The sequence below is a fragment of the Mustela erminea genome, chromosome 9 (genome assembly GCF_009829155.1).
Source record: "Mustela erminea isolate mMusErm1 chromosome 9, mMusErm1.Pri, whole genome shotgun sequence".
In the NCBI taxonomy this organism is placed as follows: domain Eukaryota; kingdom Metazoa; phylum Chordata; class Mammalia; order Carnivora; family Mustelidae; genus Mustela; species Mustela erminea.
In genome coordinates, this window is record NC_045622.1 from 97869997 (window position 1) to 97895272 (window position 25276).

General features: G+C 36.4%; 2 protein-coding genes and 1 pseudogene across 2 annotated transcripts; 1 reads left to right on the forward strand and 2 right to left on the reverse strand.

The window, feature by feature from the left end:
- LOC116598871 (olfactory receptor 4C46) lies at positions 1-930 on the reverse strand. The gene has a single exon (XM_032358256.1). It carries the CDS (start codon positions 928-930, stop codon positions 1-3), a length of 930 nt encoding a protein of 309 aa, XP_032214147.1.
- Positions 931-6380: 5450 nt separating this feature from the next.
- LOC116599869 lies at positions 6381-12224 on the reverse strand (annotated as a pseudogene).
- Positions 12225-15986: 3762 nt separating this feature from the next.
- On the forward strand, positions 15987-16901 carry LOC116599870 (olfactory receptor 4C12-like). Its single transcript, XM_032359821.1, has one exon. It carries the CDS (start codon positions 15990-15992, stop codon positions 16899-16901), a length of 912 nt encoding a protein of 303 aa, XP_032215712.1. The 5' UTR covers positions 15987-15989.
- The last annotated feature ends 8375 nt before the right edge of the window (positions 16902-25276 follow it).

The window sequence follows — 25276 nt, forward strand, 5'->3', positions numbered from 1 at the left end:
TTATTTGTCACCTGAAACAGTTTTCATACTACACAATTTCTTAATGGCATTTTTCATTTGGGCATTTCTCAAGGTGTAGATTAAGGGGTTTAACATGGGAGTTATAATAGTGTAGAACACTGCGACTGCTTTATCAATAGATAAAGTAGCTGCGGGTCTCATGTACACAAATATGCAGGGCACAAAGAATAGGACGACCACTGTGATGTGGGAGACACAGGTAGAGAGGGCTTTGCGCTTTGCCTCCAAGCTGTGATTCCGGAGGGAGCGCAGAATGACCACATAGGAGACCATTAAGAGGAGGAAGTTTAGCAGACAGATGAATCCACTGTTGGCAGCAACAAAGAGCCCTAGAGTGTGGGTATCAGTGCAGGCAAGATTGAGCAAGGGGTTCAGATCACACATAAAATGATCTATAACATTAGGGCCACAGAAGGGTAACCGGAAGATGAAAAGGATCTGTATGGTTGCATGAAGAAAGCCTCCCACCCACACTACTCCCATTAGCAGGCTACACACTCGCCGACTCATGATGGTTGTGTAGTGTAAAGGCTTGCAGATGGCCACATAGCGGTCATAGGCCATCACAGTAAGCAGGATGCCTTCAGCACCTCCAAAAAAATGTTCCCCAAATATTTGGGTCATGCATCCATTGTATCCTGTAGTCTTCTTTTCATGGAGGGAATCTATAATCAGTTTGGGAGTATTGACAGAGGAATAACAGGCATCAATAAAGGAGAGATAGACCAGGAAAAAGTACATGGGGGACCCCAACAATGGGCTGGCAGTGATGGTGATCACAATGAGCATATTACCTACCACAGTGATGGTGTAGATGACAAAAAACACGACAAATATAATTTTCTGCATCTTTGGATTCTCTGTAAGCCCCAGTAGAACAAACTCTGTCACATTGTTCCTATTCTCCATGTGTTTCACCTGATAGTTAATTACATTGCCTGAAAAGAAAATAATTTTTATTAACACAAGCCTGAATTTACTAAACTTCCCATTTTAATATGTAATGCATTCTCGGATTCTATTGAATCGTGAATGATTTTGAGGTTCTGTGTGTGTTGGAAATAAAGATTCTGAGTTATTGGAAATTAATCGAACTGCCCCCACTGAAGTTATTGTCAAGATTATGGACATGAAGAACTTTTGTAAACACATAGGCAGGAGGCCATGTGTGCACTTAGTCATCCCAAATGACCAAGAGTCTACGTTGTAGTAGTAGATTGTACACATTGTGCTAGCCAAACCTGAAAAAGTGGTAGTAGATGGATGTAGAGCTTCCAAATGCAGAGCTTCAGAATTTTCCCTTTAATCTCTAGGAAATGGGGAACCATGGAAGATAATTAAGAATATGAGTGGGAGGATAAAGAAGAATGTGAAGGGGGGAAATTCAGACATTTTTTATTCTCCTAAAGATCTTTGTGTTCTTTGGCTGAAATGGGTTGAGGTTCAGTGAGGGGGTGGAAGGAAGACACAGGAATCCCAGTAGCAAACTACAGATAGTAGTTGAATAAAGAGTAACAGGGCATTGGTGATGGGAATGTAATGAACGGATACAAGAGCTACTTAAAAGTACTCATAATGTATGTTTTCCAAGTCGAATAACTTGAAAATAGCTAGTAATATATACTTTTGAATGACTGATTGCTGTGTGCGTGGCATGTAACAAATGCTTTGTATATGTGGTAACTTTTCGTATGATAACCTGTGTGGATGGTGTTATATCACTCATTTTGCAGAAGAGGAAACAATCTCAGAGACTAATATTTATAATTATAATAATGATGGCAATATTAATATTATTAGGTTAGGGTTAGGGTTAGTAGTGTACTCTAAGTATTTTTGTAGACATTTGGTTATTTAATCCTCACTACAAACCTACAGAATGGTTACTGCTATCATTTTTATCCCTATTTTACACATTAGGGAATAGAAGCATAGAGAAGAAGTTAAGGACCTTGCCCAAGATGACTGAGCAGCTAATAAAGACTGGAGCTAAGAAAACTCAGGTTATACTTGCTAATTGTTTTACCTCCCAATTTTTAATCCATGCCCTATATTGTTACTTTATAATAAACAATGTTGAACTAGTAACTCTCTTTTTTGATATGACCATGATACCTATAATTACTTTAATACTACTTTAGAGTCAAGCCCATGTGGAGCAGTTCATCGGAAGACATACAACACACACAGTGGCATACTGGAACTCTCGAATATTAAGAAAAAGGTGGCACAGCTTTCATCGAATAACTCTTTTATCTCGGCCTCTCCCCAAGCCCTAAGTGTTTCTTATTGTAATATATATAGATATAGATATAGATACAGATATAGATATAGATATAGATACAGATAAAATGGGCCACCAGACTCTTCTGCAAAATATCAAAACAAATGATCCCGTGGTTAATTGTATTGGTTTGGAAATCAGAAAGACTGAAGTAGAATCCTGTTCTTCCACTTGTAGTTTCTTTTATCTGGGCTACATAACTTTAGACCTTACATCTCTGTTTCCTCATCTATAAAGCAAGAATGATAATACCCACCTAAAAGGTTATCACAACAATTATTTGAGACATTGACCACACCTGTTTAGGATGTACACAGGATTTTCATTTAATTTTATGACTGTGAATGCCCCTATAAGATAGGAAGAATTGGCAGTTTGGGCAATAATACAGAGAAACATTTAACTATGCAATTGAACTTAGGAAGGTTCATCACCAATTTTACTCTCAAAGGAAAGATAGAGACTTGTGCAAGACCTAGCAGTGGATCCCAGAAACTGTTCTCTATGTTTGTGCTTGGGTGAAATAGCTGGTGACCTATATCATTTAATTTTTGTATTTGTGTGTTTGAAATGTAGTAAATTTTTGTTTTCGTTCTCATGATTTTTTTTCATTATTAGGAGGTGTCTCCTGGCCAAAGCATGGTATTTGGTGTCAGAAAGCTGGGTCCTACCATTTGCTTAATCTCTATGAGCCCCCAATTTTTTAACTGTCCAATTAGCTAAAGATATTCATGAATTATCTTTTGAAGCATTGGGATAAGGATAAATTATTTTATTACTATGTCTGAAAAGTTGGAAAGTAATGAGTAGTATATGTGGAAAGTAACAATCTTTAATAAAGCATCAGCACTATTGAAAAACTTACCTCAGCTCTCTTAGATGATCTTAATGATGTTTGAGGGTATTCAGAAATAGTCCCGTCTTCAAACTGACCTCTTCTTGTAATAAGTAATTTTCAGTATGAGAAATGTGTCACTCTTGGGAAGAGCCTATTCAGATAATTCACTCTCAACTCAATAGTTATTAAGTAATTGTATACATTGAATGTATCCACTTTTGGGGGCTATATATAACTCCATGAGTTATAACTCCACGAGTCTACTAAAATGAGTGTTCTTATGAGTCCAAATCTTTACATCTAGCCCAAAGCCTCAAAACTTTTTCACAGATAATTTGTTTGAAATGTGTTTCCTGGTTTTGAATTTAGATGGATTCACTTAAGACACTACAGAGAAATGATCTATATATGGCTCTGGTCCTGCAGGGCAAGAGGCAAACAGTGTGGAGAAATCACATTCAGGTGGTTCACTCTGCCTACAATGAATTTTGCTCTGGAGAGGTGGAGAAAAACATTTTCACCTTGCCCCGTATGGATAGTTAAAGAGGTTTCCATCAAGGTTCAGGGACCTTGTCTTGTAGTTCTTGTTTCCTCTCCCAGGAATTAATTATCTCTTTTGATGGAAGGGCTTTGTCTTAAAAAAAAAAAAAAAAAAAAAAAAAAAAAGAAAAGAAATAGTATTCTAAAGAGACATGTTGAGAAACACTCATTCTTATGTGGGGAATTGTATTCCCTACACTTGGAACCTAAGCCTGTTAGTCTCTTTCCTCTATGTCCTGGATTTTTAAGAAAGCTGTGGAGTATAACAAATAGCATGAGGACATGAGGAGTTAGAGAGGAGAAGGGAGTTGGGGGAATTTGGAAGGGGAGGTGAACCATGAGAGACTATGGACTCTAAAAAACAATCTGAGGGGTTTGAATTGACGGGTGGGTGGGAGGTTGGGGTACCGGGTGGTGGGTATTATAGAGGGCATGGATTGCATGGAGCACTGGGTGTAGTGAAAAAAAATGAATACTGTTATGCAGAAAATAAATAAATAAATTTAAAGAAATAAATAAATTTAAATAAGTTAAAAAAAAAAAGAAAAAAAAGCTGAATGCCATGTGAATAGCAAGGTGCCATAATTCCAGCGGTGCTGTGATGTGGTTTCCCTACAGACTAATATCACAGAAGTTTCTTTTTTCTCATTTATATTAAACCTTTATTGGAAAACCACAACTGATTGCTTGACAGCTAGAGCAGTGAAAGCAAATGGAAATGGCTGCCATTTTAAAGTTCTTGGCTCTAATAGCTCTTTTTCTTTGATTTATTGAAGAATCACGAACAAACAAAATTGTGTGCATTTAAGATGTATAACTTGATATGTTAACATAAGAATGCATTGTGAAATAATCATCACAAAGAAACTATTTAACATTTTCATCACTCACAGTTACTATTTGTGTGTGTGTGTGTGTGTGTGTGTTTGTGTAGTGAATAGTTAAGATCCACTCTTTCAGTAAATTTCATATATACGATAGAGTATTGTTAACTACATCACATTGCTGTATAATTATCCATTTTGCATAAGTGAAACTTTCTTTCCCTTGATCAATATCTTTCTATCTGTCCCTCCCCCAGCCTCTGGCAATACTCATTCTGTTCTCTGCTTCTGTAAGTTTGACTATTTTAGATTCCACATCTAAGCAGGATAATGTAGTATTTTACTTTCTTTCTCTGATTTATTTCACTTAGCATAATGTTCTGCAGGTTCATCCAGGTTGTCACAAATGGCGTTTCCTTTTTTTAAAAGGTTATATATTCCATTGTATATATGTTTCACATTTTCTTTATCCATTCATCCATCAAGGAACATACAGGTTGTTTCTCTGTCTTCCATATCTTGGTCATCATGAATGAAATTAGATGTAGAATAAATTCCCTAAATGTGTGTGGTTTTTTTTTTGTTTTTGAGAATAATTAGCTATTCTAGGCACTTTTGAAATTCTACATTTCTGAATAAATTTCAGAACAGATTTATCAATTTTTCCAATAATCCTGTTGGGGTCTTGATTGAAATTACATTGAAAATTTAGAAATAAAATGGTAAAAAATGGGTTTTCTATTCTATCAACATGGTACATCTCTCCACTTATGTATTTAATTTTTTTTAGCAGTGTTTTCTAGTTTACATACACAGATGTTGAATATATTTTAAAAATGTAACCCTAACATTTCATTTTTAAAAAATAGTATTGGACATAATTTCAATTTCTAATTGTTTAATATTATTGCAGAAATATAGTTGATTTTTTATATAGATTCACAAAGTATGACTTTGCTAAGTTCACTGATTAGATCAACTATTTACCTTAGCACACTTAATATTTTCTCTGCACACAATTATGCCATCTGCACAAAAACATTTTTATAATTTTGCTTCTTCTTTTCTTATTTATTTGAGAGAAAGAGAGAGAAAACCAGTGGTGAGAAGGAGCAGAGGGAGAGAGAGAGACCAGCAGATTGCCTGCTCAGTGGGGCTTGATTCCAGGACAGAGAGAGCATGACATGAGCTGAAGACAGATGCTTAACCAACTGAGACACTCAGGTGCCCCAGCTTCTTTGTTTCTAATCTCTGTGTGTTTTATTCCTTTTTCTTTTCTTGTTTCAATGGCTAGACATAGAGTACAATATATAATAGTAATAGTGAACGTATATCTCTACCTGTCTCCAAGATCAAGAGTGGCATGCTTTTAGGGAGAGTGTATTCATCATTAATGGGATGACAGTTACAGATTTTATAAAAATGTTCTTTATCAGGCCAAAAAAATAATTTTCTATTGTTCATTTGCTAACTTCTAAAAGAAATCTTAAATCTGGGTTGAAATTTACCAATTTCTATGCATCTTTTGACGTGATCATGTAGTTCTTCTTTATTCTGTAGTGACTTATACTGAGTGATGGTTGGATGTTCAAACTCTGTATTATTATGGTGCATTATTATTTTTAGAAATTACTGATGGAATCGACTAACTGGTATTTTGTTAAATGTCTTTTGAACATGTTCATAATGGATATGTGTTTGTCAATTTCTTTCTTGTAATGTCATTTAGTATTTAGGGAATGCAGGGTCATATAATGAGTTGCATAATGTTTTCTCCTCTATGTTTTGAACGAGTTTGTATGGGATTAGTTTTATTTATTTATTTATTTCTTGGGTCTGTCAGTTTTTTTATCGAACATGTTACAAAAAAGTTTTAGTCAAAAAGACCAAAGTTCATGTCATCATCACACTCCTCAGATTCTTCTTTCTCTTCCCACTTTCTTCTCCTCAGCTGAGGCAGTGATGGAAGAGAGACAAGGACCTCCTGCTGATGCAGAGGGAGCTGCTGGGCAGGTTCACCTGCCCTAATGTTGCTGGCGAAGCTCCTGATGACATTGTCCAGGGCCTTTACAAACAAGCCTGGCCGGAAAGGTTCTACTGACTGCTTAAATGATGTCATTGATCTTTTCCACATTCACCATATTGTGGTGCAGGATGAGGGCTGAATAGATGCAGGTAAGGCCTAAACACAGGTGATAGTGTGTGCAAGTGCTGGGTGGGCCCTGCTGGGTTTGGTGCTAGTTGCAGCATGAAGTTAGGGCCTCCCCACAATGTAGACTTACCCTCTTCTGAATGACTGAGAATCTTAGCAGTAGCTAAGGAAAACAATAATACTTATTTTTATAAAATACCTAGTAAGTAAAAAAATATGTAATTAAAAAGTGAAGCCATTGGGCCTGGAGTTGGTTTTGAGAAGGATTTTAACCACACATTGTATTTCTTTACTGATATAAGACTATTCTGGTTTTCTATTTCTTCTTCAGTCAGATTTAGTAATACTTTTAAAATAATTGGTTTTTAGGTTGTTGGATTTTTTGGCTTTAATTTGTCATAATATTTCCTACTATCCTCTTAGTGTCTGTAGAATCTGTAATGCTGTATTAGCTTTTATTCTTTTTTTTTTTTTAAGAGAAAGAGTGTGTGTGCACATGTGTGAGTGGTGGGGGGAAGGGCGAAGGGAGAGAAAGAGAGAGAGAATCTTAAGCAGACTCCACACCCAGTGTGGGTCCTAACCCTGGCTCTATCTCACAACACTGAGATCATGACCTGAGCTGAAATCAAAAGGTGGACACTTAATTGACTAAGCCACCCAGGCGTCACATCTTTTATTCTTGATATGAGTAATTTGCCTATATTTTTCTCTCTTATCCTTTCTCACATTTCCTCTGTCCTTGTCCCCTCCTCCTCATTATTCTGGCTAAGACATTGTCAATTTTATTTAAGCTTTACAAAGAACCAGCTTTTTGTTTCATTGATTTTTTTCTACTGTTTTTCATTTTTGGTTTAATCAGTTTTTATTCTTATCCTCATTATTTCCTATCATCTACTTTCTGCTTACTTTCCTCTTATTTTTCTACCTCTCTAGGTCAAAATCTTTGATGATTGATTTTAGACATTATTTTTTTCTAATACATTCATTTAATGGTCCAGATTTTCATCTAAGGACTTTTAATACTTTTAGATATTCTGATATGTTGTGCTTTCAATTTTATTTCCTTCAATTTTTTTTGTCTTGTGATTTTCTTTTTTAATTGAGGTAAAACTCACATATCATAAGAGTTAAGATTTTAAACATTTAAAACTTCACAATTTGTCACAAATGTAGTACATTTACAATGTTGTGCAATCATCACCAACTACCTAGTTGCAGAACATTTTTATCACTCAATATCAGTTAAATAGTCAATTTCTATTTTTCCCCTTTCCTAGCCCCTTGTAGTCACTAACCTGTTTTCTGTTTCTACAGATTTGTTCATTACAGATATTTTATATGCATAGAATCATACAGTATATGGATTTTGTGTCTGCCTTTTACTTAGCATAATGTTTTCAAGGTTCATCCATGTTGTAGCATGTGATAGTATTCTATTACTCTCTATGGCTGAATAATAATCTACTGTATGGGTATACTACAATTTAGTTATCCATTGATCAGTTGATAGAAATTTGAACTGTTTTAACCTTTTAGCTATTGTGAATGTTGCTGCTATGAAAATTTTTGTACAAATATGTTTGAACACCTGTTTTTAATTCTTTTGAGCATATATCTAGAAGTAGAATTGCTGAGTGGTATGATAATTTTATATTAAATTTTGAGGAACCACCAACTGTTTTTCCACATCTCTAGACCATTTATTTATTTATTTATTTATTTAATTTATTTACAGAGAGAGAGAGTAAAAGCAGGGAAGGAAGCAGGAAAAAGGAGAAGAAAGCTTCCACTGGGCAGAAAGCCTGATTCCAGGGCCCTGGGATCATGACCTGAGCTAAAGACAGATGCTTAACTGATGAGCCAAGCAGGTGTCCCTCTAGACCATTTTACATTCTTATAAGTAATGTATCAGATTTCTAATTACTCCTTCTTTGCCAACACTTATTTATTTCCTTTTTTGGAAAAAAATATGGCTACTTGAAGGATGTTTGTTATCTTATTGTGAGTTTTATTTGAATTCCCCTGATTTGCAAATACAGATGGTTCTTTCTGTTCAATTTGGGTGCCTTTTATTATTATTTTCTAAACCTAATTTCCATGGTAGGAACTTGTAATGAAATGTTGAATGGAAGTATTTAGAGTAGACACTCTTGTATTGTCCTGACTTTACGAAGGAGGCTTTTTGGTGGGGTGTAGTTGTTTGCTGGTTTAGTGTCTGTCTGAACTATTTTTGAGAAGACTGGAGGTCTTACTGAAATAAAGAAGAAAAAATGATATAGTTTGGAAGGGAATTAAACTATGGATTTCCAAACTTTGTGGTTTTCTAGGTAGAAAAATTATGACTGCATAATAAGTGAATCTAGCCATATTGCTGTATAAAAGGTCAATATATGAAAATATGTTCTCTGTACCAAGAATAAAAACATTGGAAAATTAAATTGCAAAACACTATTGACATTAGATAAAAATGAAAACACTTAGGAATAAACTCAACAGATTATGCAAAAGAGCTTTGGAAAGTTTATACTACCTGACTTCAAGACTTCATATAAAGATACAACAATCAACATAAGATAAATATATACAAATATATAGATATATCGAACAAAATAGAGAGTTCAAAAATAAGCCAGCACACACAGAATTAATCGATTTTCACAAAACATTGTCAAAAGAGTTATGGAGAAAGGAAAAGTCTTTCCACCAAAAGGTGCTGGAGTAAGTAAATATTCATATGGATAATAATGAAACTTACCTTGTGAGTCACATCACATAAAAAATTAATTTGAGGTGAATCATGTACATAAGATAAGAGTAAAAGCTGTAAGTCTTCTAGAAGAAAGCTGGAGCATATCTATGAAGACTTGGGTTTAACAAAGATTTAAGTTAACATCAGTTAGTTTTAGAATTTAAATATCAATATCCAAACATCACCTATTTTAGAAGAAAATACAGGTGAATATCTTTGTGACCTTGAGGTGTGCAATTTTTTTCTCAAAGAAAACAAAAAACCTTTTTTCATAAATAAAAGATATATAAACACCAATATTTAAACTCTGAAATGCTGTTAATGGGAAGAACCTTGAAATAAATGTAAGGACTAGAAAACATCTGCAAGATATTTAAGTTACAAATGATTATTGCTTACAATAATAATGACCTTATGTAAGTTGAAAACAGAGACAATTGGAAAATGGGCCAATGATACTAACAGGCATTTCAGCCAAAAGAAAGATGTGGTGAATAAACATGTGGAGTGATAATCAGCTTAATAGTAATTTTGGAAATCCCAAGGAAACCTACAATGAGATAACATTCTACATTTGTTTAATTTGCAAAAATTAAGAAATTCGAGACTACCATGTGATCCAGAGGATATGAACAAATGGGATGTATTTTACATTGCTGCTGGAAGTATATATACATATATATGTATATATATATATATATATATATATAAATATATAAATATTTAAAGATTTTATTTATTTATTTGACAGAGATCACAAGTAGGCAGAGAGGCAGGCAGAGAGAGAAAGGAGAAAGCAGGCTCCCTGCTGAGCAGTAAGGCCGATGCTGGGCTCAATCCCAGGACCCTGGGATCATGAGCTGAGCAGAAGACAGAGGCTTTAACCCACTGAGCCACCCAGGCATCCCTGCTGAAAGTATATATTAATGAAACTATTTTGGAAAATAATTAGGCATTATCTAATTATCTTGAACTTCCAATAACCTTGATTTATAGGTTCAACTCCTACATACATACTCAAGCAATAGTTGGCATGTGCCCATCTATAATTGTGTACCAGAGTTGTCACAGAAGTCTGTCAGTAATACTGAAAACCTGGAATTACACAGAAGTCTGTCAGCCAACATCAGCTGAAAACAGATTCTTAAAATTTTGGTGGAAATTTCATCTCAAGTTTGAGATTTTTTTCTTCTGGTAGGAATATGACTATCAAATGTCTACAATAGTCAGACTGTGGAAAGGACTGAGATGTCCATTGACAGTGATGGTCAAACTGTGGAAAGAGCCAAGATTGTCCATCAATGAATGGATAAAGAAGACGTGGTATATATATACACAATGGAATATTACTCAACTATCAGAAAGGATGAATATTTACCATTTACATTGATGTGGATGGAACTGGAGGGTACTATGCTGAGCAAAACAAGTCTGTCAGAGAAAGATAAGTATCATAAGGTCTTAACTCATATGTGTAATGTAAGAAACAGGGCAGAGGATCATAGGGGAAGGGAGGGAAAACAGAATGGGAAGTCATCAGAGAGGGAGAAAAACTATGAGAAACTCTTAACTATAAGAAAGAAACTGAGGGTTGCTTGAGGGGAGGTGAGTGAGGGATTAGGTAACTGAGTTATGGGCATTAAGGAGGCACATGATGTGATGTGCACTGGGTGTTATATGAAACTGATAAATTATTGAACACTACATCTGAAACTAATGATGTACTATAAGTTGGCTAATTGAATCGAAATTTAAAAAAAGGAAAGAAAAAGAAATATGGCTGCCATTCATTCATTTATTAATTCCCATGGGTCTATTTAACCCTCAAAACAATAAGATGTATTGTTAGTCCCTTTTTGGAGATGAGAAAAATTAAGTCTGAGAAAGCTAAATAACTTATTTCAAGGTAAGGAAACACTTGACATTGCTTAAATTGGAGGCTGGGTCTGTGTTTATGTGAGGTCCAAGTGCTTTAAGTTGTCTTTGTTCCTCTTTCAAATGAGCCAGTTATAACTGGGGTTTTTCAGTTGCTTGATGTATTTTAACTCTTCTGCTCAAGTAATTTTCAGCTAATTGATAGTGACAGTGAAAACTTATAGTCAACTTGAATATGTGATTGGAAAAGTACAATTGATTGGACTTACCTCTAACAGAATGAAACCACAAATGCTCTTGGTGGGCTCACACAGAGACCTTATTCATTGGTCACATTCACCACATGGTATAGTCCAACTCAATCCCCTCTCCTATGTATATCTGTTCTCAACCTTGGGTAGTGGTTTTTTTTTTTTTTTTTTGGCTTCAACTTAAACATCACTTCGTCCCTGAACATTCTACCTTCACCCCAGTTTAATGCATGTTCCCATCATAGCATTGTGTTCTTTTTTATAATGCTCACCACTGTCTTTTTTTAATAGTTGAATTCTTGCATGTGAGGGCAGCAACAATCTCTGGGCTATGGGGGCAGATATGTATTTAAATCCTAGTTTTATGGAGTGCCTGGGTGGCTCCATCAGTTAAGCCTCTAAATCTTGATTTTGGCTCAGGTCATGATCTAGGAGTCCTGAGATTGAGACCTGTGTTGGGCTCTTCACTCAGTGGGGAGTCTGCTTCAGGATTCTCACCCTCTCCCTTTGCCCCTTGTCCCACTCCACACCTGCCCTCTCTTTCTCTGTGTCTAAAATTAAATAAAGAAATAAATAAACAAATAAATTTTAGTTCTGCCGCTACTCACTTCTGATCTTGGGTATATTACCATACTCACAGTGCCTCAGTTTCCTCATCTGTAGAATGAAAATAAGAATAGTGCCCGTCATAAAGGGTACCTCATGTAATGCATTTAATAGATGTTTAATGTGTTTAGCACTCAATAGTTAGTTACTGTCATTATTAACATTGAACAGCACTGTGCTTGGTACATTTTAGATGTTCCATGAACATTTATTGGAAAAAAAAATGAAACATCTAGGTTCTAACTGTAGCTTGATAATTATCTTATTCCTGTAGATCAATTCTAACCCTTGCAAAAAATGTCCTTCTGTGGTCAGAGAGAATATAGGAGGAAGGGAGAAGCATTTTGCTGCCATTTTGGCAAAGGTTGATAAAATTAACCACTCTTCCCTTGGGAAAACAGCCTAGAGGTGAGTCACCACTTAAATAAAACTGGTGCCTTTTGACTGTGAGAACTGAAAGAGTTGAGAAACAGGACTCTGTGGATTCCTTGGCAGAGTGAACCACAAAGGCAGTGCCTTTCCCTGGCTATGTCTGTGGCTAGACATGGGGAGCTAGTGAAATGATGGGAGAAGGGGGGAGCATCCTCAGGACCAAAGTATGTAGCTCAGCACTGAGCATAGGTGTTCTGAAAAAAGGCTCAGAAGAATTGGCTTCAAGAGATTCCTCATCCCAGAGACTTTTAGTCAACTGCTGATGCTTTGGTAATTGGATTTTCTTTTTGGCTCTAGAAATGGCTGCCATGTTCTTACGGTCTATATTAAGTCTCTCACACCAAGTTCTGCAGAAAAAACTTAAAAAACCTATAGATTTCTGTGAATACCATAGAAATAGAAATGTGTTAAGTTGCTGAAATCTCCCCCACACCCCCAACCCAAATTACATTTAAATACAAAGTGAATGTGTCTACTCTCTGGGTTTGCTTATTATCTGAACAAGTCAGGCCAGGGTGACAAGTCCCAGACATACAAGATATGGGGAGGATTGGTATGTAAGAAGAGCACAATTTTCTTCTTTTTTTTTTATTTAAAGATTATTTATTTATTAATTCGACAGAGAGAGAGAGAGAGACAAGCAGGCAGAGCGGCAGGCAGAGGGGGGCGGGAAGCAGGCTCCCCACTGAACAGAGACCCCAATGCGGGGCTCGATCCCAGGACCCTGAGATCATGACCCAAGCCAAAGGCAGAGGTTTAAACCACTGAGCCACCCAGGCACCCCACAATTTTCTTCTTTTTGATTTTACTTCAGAATTTTCTTTTCTGGAAACACTTTTTTTTTTTTTTTTAACTGTAAGTTTACATAAATTAACATGACCAAGACTCTGGTTTTATATACCTTGGATTGAATGGAGTTTAAGTATTCTTGAGTCTGCAAAGGACCAACTATTGACAAGACAATTGTTTACAGCCCTCAGCACTGAGTTAGGCAAAAATAACTCTTTTTTTTTTTTTTTTCCTGATAAGTTTGTATGTAAGGATAACCTATGACTTCTTGATTTGTTAGCATTTTTCTCTGATGTTGATCCTGAGGGCCATAATCAGCAAACAAGCTTGATAAAAAGTTTAGACTTCAAGTACAGCGGTTATTGGAAATTTTACAATACACTTAGTAAGTCTTTCTTAGATGACTTCGTAGTGTGTCTACTTTTCTCTGCTTGTCTTTTTTTTTTCTCTTTTCCTTTTTGGTTTTATGTTTTCTCCTCTTTTCCCTTTCTGTCTCTATATCCCCTTTGATGCTCTCTCTCTCAAATGCTTTCTAATATATTGGCTATCACTGTGGATGTAAAATTGAATAGGATTATAAAACTAGTAAAGCACAACACTGTACAAAGCCTTTATTTGAATAGTGAACAGGATCTACATTTAGATTCCTGTTTCCTGGAAAAATCTATACTTAGTCTAAGAGTCAAATTTGGAAGGAGTACATTATTTTATGTTTAGGATATGTCTTCAGCAAATCAATTAATGAATAGACAATAAATCCCAAAAACAAAGCAAGCAAATAAACAAAAAGTAAGTATTTATATTAAAGATTCTTTTAGTCACTTGCTGTAATTTTTTTAAAGATTTTATTTATTTATTTATTTATTTATTTATTTATTTGACAGACAGAGATCACAAGTAGGCTGAGAGGCAAGCAGAGAGAGGAGGAAGCAGGCTCCCTGCTGAGCAGAGAGCCCATGCAGGGCTCGATTCCAGGACCCTGGGATCATGACCTGAGCCAAAGGCAGGGGCTTTAACCCACTAAGCCACCCCGGTGCCCCATAAAAATTTTTTTTAATCTGATGATCTTTCTTTTTGACATTTGTCACTGTTTTTCTTTCTTTCTTTTTTTTTTTTAAAGATTTTATTAATTTATTCGACAGAAAGAAAAATAGCAAGAGAGAACACAAACAGGGTAAGTGGGAGAGGGGGAAGCAGGTTTCCTGCTTAGCGGGGAGCCCAATGAGGGACTTGATCCTGGAACCCTGGGATCATGTCCAGAGCTGAAGGCAGATGCTAAATGACTGAGCTATTCAGGCATCCCTGTCACTATTTTTCTTATTCTCCTGTTTCTTCTCACTTGTTCAGCTTACATTTTCAGAATCTTTGCCTTTTGGAGATGTTCAGAGACAATTTTGAAATATTTCTTTGGTGATGCTCCTGTGAGAACAATAAAACCATATTAGCAATAAGAGTAAATTTAAAATTATTTAACCTCACAACACTCCTAAATACAGATATATTTAGTCCCTACTTACACAGATGAAAAAAACTGAGGCACAAAGAGATATAATAAATTGATGTTGTATAGTTAGTTAGTTAGGGTTACATCCCAGATTCCAAGCTGTCTTTGGATTTTAAACCCATTTCTCTTTGCTCTTTTTCCTTTATTTCTGTCCCTCTTTCCTTTGCCTCTTGTTTATCTTCTCCCTTTCTCAGAGAATGCTTTATGAGTGTTTACTTTTTGGGAATACAAAAATGAGTAAGATTACAATTTCAGTAAGGCACATTTTTGCCTTCAAGGATACACCCTGTTGAAGAAAAAGAGATGAGTAGGAGACAATGTGGCCAGTACTCTAAGGGCCATTTACCACCTTCTCTGATATTGGGAGGTGCTAGCAATACCGTTTTTAGTCCCAAGGAAGCTGAGAAGCTACCAAACAGAGAAAGTAGGAAATAAATATGGCTTGTGAAAGAATTTTTATATGTCTTTGAGTCTTTTCATTTGACCTCAATTAGAACAAATTAGATTTTTCACTGGTAAACATGTCCAGCAATGTTGGAGGTAAAATAGGTAAATCTTTGGGTATAAGTGAAGGTACCACATGTATGGCTATCTCATGGATTGGTTCTTCCATATTGTTGCATGATATTTTTGTGATTTTAAACGTTATACATTTTTGTTGTAGAAAATTAAAATAAGGAGTACCTGGGTGGCTCAGTTGGTTAAGTCTTTGACTATTGTTTTCAGCTTAGGTCATAATTTCAGGGTCATGGGTTTGAACCTGCCTTAGGTATGGAGCCGGCTTAAGATTCTCTCTCTCCCTCTGCCCACTTGTGCTGTCTCTCTCTTTCTCTGTCTCTCTCTGTAAAAAAAAAAAAAAAATCAGGAAATTATAAAGAACAAAAAAATACCATCTATATTGTTATTTGTAATAATATAAGAAAATGAGACAGTTGATAGAATTTTGTGCTTGTTTTTGCCTTCTGTAAAACTGGAAAAATAAGGCACTCCATGAATATTTATTCATTAGGTAAAGATGTCTTTATTGAGGATGAGTGTGACTTTCTTTTCAGGGAAGTCACTTGTCGCTTAAACTGAATTGATGGAGTGCTTGCTTCAGCAGTGCATATACTAAAACTGAACTGATGGAGAAGATGAGTAATGTGACAGAATTCATCCTCCTGGGCTTGACTCAAAATGTGGACCTTCAGAAATTCTCATTTGTTGTGTTTTTAATTGTCTACTTGGTCACTTTGGGAGGCAACTTACTCATCATGATCACCATCAGCACCAACAGGACCCTGGAAACTCCCATGTACTTCTTCCTGTGTTACTTATCTCTTATAGATGGCTGCTGTTCTACCTCCATGACCCCTAAAATGCTTGCTGACACTCTTACTGTGAGAAAAATAATCTCTTTTAGGGGATGTATGACTCAAGTCTTTGCTGAGCATTTTTTTGGTGCTGCTGAGATTATCCTTCTCACAGTGATGGCCTATGATCGCTATGTGGCCATCTGCAAACCCTTGCACTATACAACCATCATGAGTCAACAGGTGTGTAGCCTCCTTGTGGGAGTGGCCTGGGCTGGAGCTTTTGTCCATGCAACCATTCAGATCTTCTTCACAGTCTGGCTGCCCTTCTGTGGCCCCAATGTCATAGATCATTTCATGTGTGACTTAAATCCTTTGTTGAAACTCGTCTGCATGGACACTCATATCCTTGGTCTCTTTGTTGCTGCCAATAGTGGGTTCATCTGTTTGTTAAACTTCCTCCTTTTGGTGGTCTCCTATGTAGTCATTTTGCACTCCTTAAGGACCTATAGCTTGGAGGGGAGGCGTAAAGCCCTCTCTACCTGTGTCTCTCACATCACCGTGGTAATATTATTCTTTGTGCCCTGCATATTTGTGTATCTGCGTCCAGTGATCACCTTTTCCATTGATAAAGCTGTGGCTGTGTTTTATACCATGATAACTCCCATGTTAAACCCTTTAATCTATACCTTGAGAAATTCAGAGGTGAAAAATGCTATAAAGAAGCTCTGGATCAAAAGTTGACTTCAGTGGAGAAATAATCACAATGGTGATTTGTGATAAAATGGCTTTATCTTTTAAATGGGAAAGAGAAAATATAATTTGTATGGTTTAGGGCCAAGCGAACGCTATAAGTAAAAGTATTTGATGTTGGCATATAAATTCTCTGAGGAAAGGCCCCGGCAGGAAATTATGATTTAAAAATATCCCATTTAGATTATTTATTACCCATTTAGTTGCCAAACTTTGATTACTTTCAGAATCAGTTGGAATTCTTATTAAAATACACATTTCCAGGATACAGGCTCTAGAGATTTTAATTCAGTGGGACTGTTCCTGGATTGGCATATTTGCATTTTAAACAAATTATGCAGATGTTTCTAAGCAGGTGATGTATACATACACTAAGAGCAATATTGCTTTAGATTATGTTTGCATCATTGGCCTATTAACAGATCACCTTGTTAAAGCATTTCCTGGGAAGTATCTTCCATAGCAGATGCTATGAGCCTCATGAAACTCAATTCCTCATAAGTCATACAATGCAAGATCTCTACCTTTTCCAAAAATGTAGTATTCTATGAAGATATAAAAGCTTTCTGTATTCTTTATCTTCACTTTCCATACTTTTGAATCTTTTGCTACATCTGGTCTGATTCTCTCTTTTCCTCTTTTACATCCAAAGAGAAGGTCTATTATTCTCGCTGGATTATTTGGACCAAAATCCATTGCTATTGTAATAGTAACTAGTCATTTACATTGGGAACATTCTTTCCATTATTTTTCTATGTAAAGGAGATTTTATATGCACATTTGGAAGAATGGGTTTAGTATATTACAATCATTAAGAGAATAGTTCTAAGTAAGATAGTTCTGAGATCAAAACTTAGTTTTTCCACATACAGTGTGAATTTTAGCAAATCATAAATTCTTTGAGTTAAAGGATTGTGTTAGAGATATTATCAGGATTAATAAATAATTCTTGTGAATCTCTTATTACCAATAAATTCTTGATAACTGTTAGCTATTATGAAATTTATTGGAATCTCTATAACATTTATTGGAATCTCTATAACATTACAGAATTACTTAGTCTATTTTTAAGCATTAGAATGGATAATGCATAGTTTCTTTATACCTTCTGTGAGGAATAATACTTGGAGCTCACTGTCCTTGTAAAATTCTTGGGGGCTGGAATGTTTCCCAACATCCTTTGCCATTACTTTCCCACAATCTCCTGTTTTTCTCATTTCCATTGTCCTTATGCTTCCTAGGCCTTGGGGTGGTCCATTTATGGGTATGACTTTCTTCTGACGAGTCTGAATTGAAGGGCCAAATTATGGACCTGAGGTCAACAATATCAGGCAACTGCTGTATGAACGGAATTAAGTGAGATATTTGTTTAGAGAAGGTGGTGTGGTAGTGCAATGTTATTTTACCTTTCTATAACATTTTTTTATTTGTAAAAATGGTAACAATAATAATACCTATTTCATAATATTTTGGGATATTTAAGTAGGCTTATATGTTAAGTGCTTATGAAAGTTCCTGGCACAGAGTATACATTAAAAAAGTATATTTAGGGGCACCTGGGTGTCTCAGTGGGTTAAGCCTCTGCCTTCAGCTCAGGTCATGATCTCAGGGTTCAGGGATTGAGTCCCGCAGCGGGCTTTCTGCTTGGCAGGGAGCCTGCTTCCTCCTCTCTCTCTCTCTGCTTGCCTCTCTGCCTACTTGTGATCTTTCTCTGTCAAATAAATAAAATCTTTTTTAAAAAAAGTATATTTAAAAGGGAAAAAATCCTGGTGTTGGCCCTACTCTTAATATGGACAGATTTTTGCTTATATCTCTTGAACTTGCAAGACCCTTATAATGTCTGGGTCAGGACCTCTATGGATCTTGCCTTGGTCCCTGTCTTTTAGGTGAAAATGACATCTCCTTGTATGACCAATACTATGTCAGATAACGTTTCCCTTGAGCTTTACATAAGAGTGTTACTGACTTTTAGGTTATCATTCAGCCTCTGAAAGTTAGTGCTTGTGGCAGTTTGGGGTGATGTGAAGTAAACAGAATTAGTAGTGAATTCTGTCTTATTAGGTTTTTGTTACATGTGAATTTCATCAACTCTCAGGATTTTATTTTAATCTTAGTTCACATGGACAGTGAAATGGTAATACATTTTTCATACTATAGTTTTAAGCATTAGATGAGACATTGTATCTGAAATATCCAGGGCAATGCTTGTCACTCGGTTACTTAATAAATGTCATTGTCTTTGTTGCTCCCTCACTAATTTGTTTGTGTTGTATTTCTTTTTTTTTTTTTAATTTTTTATTTTTTATAAACATGTATTTTTATCCCCAGGGGTACAGGTCTGTGAATCACCAGGTTTACACACTTCACAGCACTCACCAAAGCACATACCCTTCCCAATGTCTATAATGCCACCCCCTTCTCCCAAACCCCCTCCCCCCAGCAACCCTCACTTTGTTTTGTGAGATTAAGAGTCACTTATGGTTTGTCTCCCTCCCAATCCCATCTTGTTTCATTGATTCTTCTCCTACCCACTTAAGACCCCATGTTGCATCACCACTTCCTCATATCAGGGAGAACATATGATAGTTGTCTTTCTCTGCTTGACTTATTTCACTTAGCATGATACGCTCTAGTTCCATCCATGTTGTCGCAAATGGCAAGATTTCATTTCTTTTGATGGCTGCATAGTATTCCATTGTGTATATATACCACATCTTCTTGATCCATTCATCTGTTGATGGACATCTAGGTTCTTTCCATAGTTTGGCTATTGTGGACATTGCTGCTATAAACATTCTGACTTAAAAAAAAAAACCCTCTGATTTATACACGTTATTCAGCTCCATGTAGATATTTCTGTTAAGAGATCATGAGACACTTCAAAATTCTGAGAGTAAAGCCTGCAGAATTACACAAGATGGATGAGATTCACTCTAAAAAATTCACCTTAAAAATGTGAATGTCTCCAAAGTTACAATTAGGTTAAGGAAGATACCAAAATTTAATACACTTTTTATGACAAATAAAAATCTGTAGTATAAAAATTAGTAGATTCCCTACTTATTACAATTTGGCTGATGCTACAAAGGCAAGTTACTGTTTAATCCCCTAAGATCTCTATGAAATAGGTGATGTTATTTCTGCTTTCTAGAAGAACTGAAGTGTGGAAAATTTCAATAATTTATGGTAGGTCATACTAGAAAATGCCCAAGATGGGATTTAGAACTTGCACTATTAAACACTGTGATGTACTTCATAACAATGACAGATGACATAACACTTTCTAGTGGAGGGAAATAGGAAGTAAGCAAGTTAAAATATATAAAAAATGTTACATTTAAGGAGAAAAGTGCTTAAAAATTGAAGGATGTGATGTGATAGTGAATCAGAAGGCAGGGTCCCTCTCTAAGCTTTGAGTTCAAGAAAGACCTCAAAGCAAGAATTTATAGTGTTTATCTGTGTTTAGGCATGAAAGACAGTGAGCTGAAAGGTCACAAGTAAAACCACTAGAGAGGAGTTTCTGTATTCAGGAAGAGGCGTTCTATCTGACATGGGTGAGTGTCATCAACTACTCTCTTCTGACTCGGAGATCACCTTAACCTTACAATTATTTTAGTGATAATTAAAATGAAGATGAAGTGAGGTGAGCCTTGGTGGCTCGACGGTTAAACATCTGCCCTCAGATCAGGTCATGATCCCAGGGTCCTGGGATCGAATCTCATGTCAGACTCTGTTCAGCGGGGAGCCTGCTCCTTCCTTTCCCTCTACCTCTTCCCTCCTGCTTGTTCTCTCTCTCTCTCACTCTCCTCACAAGCTCTCCCTCTTTCAAATAAATAAATAAATAAAATCATTTAAAAAATCAGGATAAGTGAAATAAAACATCTGTACTCAAGCAGTGACCTTTCCCCAGAACTTGTGTGTGCTTTCTGGCAGATGTTTTCTTTGGTGGACTTGGTATAGTCAATGACATTGATCTCCACTTTGCCTCTTCATGGCTTCTTTATTTTCTACAATTTTTTCCCATGTGAAAGCATTTGCTTAAATGGTACATTTATGTACAGTTGTCCCACTCAAGCACATCTCTTTGACCCTATCATTTTATTTTCTCCCTTTTTCACTAGCTCCAGCGGCAATGGCCTCATTTTTGCCTTTAGGCCTTTGAACTAGTTCTTTATTCCCAGTGATCTTCCTCTAGACATTCCTATGCCTGGGTCATTGTCCCCACTCAGTCTGCAACTCAGCTGCACCTCATTAGGGGTCTTCTTTAACCACCTTGTAAAGCCACTCTCTATCTCCCTGAGTTATTTTGTCACATCACTCACAACTTCTCTATAGCATCTTCACCATCTGATTATCTGATTTACTGATTTATTCTCTCTCTCTTCCAATTAAAATGTAAGTTCCATGAAAGTAGATGCATTGGCTGTTTTGTTCACTACTGTATTTCCAGCAACTAGAGTAGATTTGGCACATAGTAAATGCTTCCTACATGTTTACTGAATAAAAGGCCATCATCTCCACTTAACTCCCTTAAGAATAAATGCATTTTTAAAAGGTACCCTTGTTAACTGGGAGCTCCTGAAATTGGTGACTTTTCATTCTTGGTGATAAATTGAAATGGAGAATTTTACATCAGTTAGTAGGTCAGCTGGGGTTATTAGCTAATGATGCAGAATCTCTGTAGCTAACTTAAGTAGAAGGGATGTATAATATGCAATTAAATAACTTATGGCTATTTGGAAGAGTGGGAATCACAGATTCTAGGCTGAGCTATCAGGAAGTACTCGTAGAAGCACAGCTGACTGGACTGGCATGCTAAGGGAGCTACTGCCTGTCCCGTAATCAGGATCAGCCAGCCCTGTGATGGTACACACATTACTGACCTGAGAGCCACTCTGATGCTTGGAACCACCTAGCCCTAGATAACCAACTTCCAATCCAAGACTTGCACACATACTGTTGGTTGACAGAACCCATCACATGCCTGCACCAAAGTGGCAGGGTGACAGAGAAAGCAAATGAGGTTCTTTGGATTTTACATTGGAAAGTGGATAATATTTTGGAAACTAACATGTGCAGGATGCTTATAAGAGATATTTGGGCAGCCACATACTCTGGATATGCACAGTGGAAGATGGGAGGTCACAAAATGGATTTCATTTCTCCCATAGTTTTTAATTTCCACAGAATTTAAGGGTTTCCCAGTCTCTGTCCTACATCTAGGGGGAAGAGCAAAAATCAAGGACCACAAGGAAGCTGAGAGCAGGAAAATTGTTGATACCATACAGTTATTCATATCATTTATTTTTCCCAAATAGGGGCTGTGCTTAGTTGTGGTTAGTGCTGAAGTAGAAACACAAATGGACAGCATGATATTTCACCTTGTTCGTTAGCATAGTGTAGCATTTGATGCAGTGGCACTTCCCAAATATCTCTTCTGCCCTAACTTTGAGCTGTTTATTAGGAGGAAGATTTCCTCAATAAGAAACAAAATGCTTGTCTTACTTTAGTGACCCTAATCCTTTAAAAAAATCACCCCCAAATATATTGTGTACTACCATGCATCAAGCACTTTGCATACATTATATCATCCAGTCATTGTAATTCCCAGAAGTACATACTATTCTCTTAAAGCTAAAAAATGAGGCTTAGAGATATTTAAAATAAGGTTCTCAAAGTTATGCTATTATAATTAAGAAGACTAATTAATTCTGGTTCAACTCTCCCCAACATATTTGGGATTCTGTTTAAAATCCACAATGGCTAAGTTCAAAATGGTACACTCATTCCATCTTGCCTCATATCTCTGTCTGTTTGGACCTTGGCACTTAATGCAGGTCCCCAGGCCGTCCAGCTTATCCACATGCACTTACATGCTTCCTCTTACTGGACACACATCACCTTAAAAAACTAATAAACTTTATTTTTAGGCATGTTTTCAGCTTCTTGTTATTTGAGAAGAAAGTACAGAGAGTTCCTGTATAATCCTTGTTCCCACACATGCAAATTTCTCCCACTATGGACCTCTCATATGACAGTGGTACATTTGTTACAACTGATGGACTTATGTTGAAACATTACTATCACACAAAGTCCATACTTTGCATTAGGGTTCTCTCCTGGTGCTGTACCTTCTATGGGTTTGGACACATGTATTATGACATGTACCCACCAGTAGTATCATAAAGAGTAGTTTCATGGCCCTAAAAATGCTCTGTGCATTGCCTGTTCATCCTTCCCTCTCTCCTAACTCCTTGATAGCCACTGATATTTTCACTGTCTCCATAGTTTTCCATATTTCCATAGTTTCCACAATTTCATGTCATTGAAATCATTCAGTATGTAGCCTTTTGAGATTGGCATCTTTCATTTAGTAATACACATTTGAGTTTCATCTATGTCTTTTCCTGACTTAATAGCTCATTCTTTTAGAGCTGAATAATATTTATTGTCTGGATGTACCACAGCTTGTTTATCCACTCATCTACCAAAGGGTGTCTTGGTTGCTTTCATGTTTTGACAATTATGAATAAAGTTGCTAGAAACATCCAGGTATAGATTTTTTTTCTTCTCAACTTGATTAAAATATAACTGACATATAATATTTTATAAGTTTAACATGTACATTGAGATTTGGTATACATACATATTGTGAAATTATTACCACAAAAAGGTAAGTTAAAACATTGGTCACCTCACATAATTACTTTTTTTGGGTGAGAATGTTTAAGATCTACTCTCAAATATATAACACAATATTGTTATCTATGTTACCATACTAATTATTAGATACCCTGACTTTATTCATCTTAAGCTGGAAGTTTGTAGTTTTTGATCAACATCGTCCCCTTTCCCTATTTCCAGGTCCTGGCAACCAATGTTCTACTCTGGTTCTGAGTTTGACTTTTCTTCTTCACTTTTGAGGGATAATACACAGAGCACAGAAATGTTGGTTGGTGTTTGTTTTTTCTCTCAACACTAAATACTTCACTCCATTCACTTCTTTCCTCCGTGGTTTCTGAGGAAAAGCTGGATATAATCCTTGCCTCTGCTCCTTGTGGTGGTCCCAAACTACTGATAGTGATGATGTTGTCCAGGAATGCCTGTGGCACTCACCTGGGCCCATATTACTTGTAGCAAATCCCCACAGACATTTCCCCTGCTGAGGTGTTGTGGCTAGACTGGCTCTTGTGGTTATTATTATGATTGCAGGATACACTTGACTGCAGTAGAAATAATCAGGGAACTTCAAAGTATGATTTATTATGCACTAGTCCCAGAGGGTGCATGGCATATCTGAGTGCCACACCGCAGGTTGCAAGTAAAGAAAGCAGGAGAGCACAGACCTGGTCCTCTGCCTTTATTAGGGTCTGGAGGTGGTGGGGAGGTAGTTAGGGTTTCGTGGGTTCAGTCTTTATTGGCTAAAGTAGAAGAGTGGGAATTAGAGTATGGAAAAGGAGAAGCAGGGTCATTCAAGTGGTCATTTATTGAAGTTACCCAGGGCTTTCTGAAAGAGGGAACTTCATGAATGGAGGTGACTTAATTCCTTATCCTGTTGCTTTGCTAGCAGCTCCGTCATAAGCTGGCAATATGTTTATTCATGACGGATGCCTTTTGAAGTGGATGCTTCGGCAATCAAAAACTTAATGTCAAGCACTTACACTACAAGAGCTTAATGTCAGATACTCACCCTTCTACAGGTAAGAACTTTTTTCCTCTGGCTGCTTTCATGATTTGAAAATTTATTTTGATTTTCTGAAGTTTGATTATAACATACGTCTATATGGTGTTTTGTTTGTTTGACATTCATCTTATGAGGTATTCTCTGAGCTTCCAGAGACTTGGGTTCAACATTAATTTTGGGGAAAATTCTCAGTCATATTGCTTCAAATACTGCTTCTGTTCTTTTCACTTTTTTCTTCTTTTCCTGGTATTCCCATTACATGTACGTTACCCCTTGGATAGTTGTCCCACCTTTTTTGCATAATTTGTTCTGGTTTCTTTTTCTGGGACTGTATAGTTCAGCAGTATTTCTTGTCCAACTTCTCCGTAATGTAATAGGTCTGAAAGTATCCTTACATACAGATGCTCTTTTAAATTTTTTAAATTTGGGGGAATATCATAGTGAATAAAATAAAGCAAGAGTCAGTCTTGGACATACTCCCAATTGTATGACTCGATGATTTATCTGGTTAGAAGGTGAAAAATGACCTGTGATACTTGTCTTTACTGGGCATAAAACACTATTCTCTTTAGGACTGTTACAACTCTTTCAGGAGGAGATTTCATGGATGTCCTCTCAAGATCTCAGTCCAATTAGTTTTGCCATACTAACAGAATAAAATGGCTCCAAAATGTGGATGGTG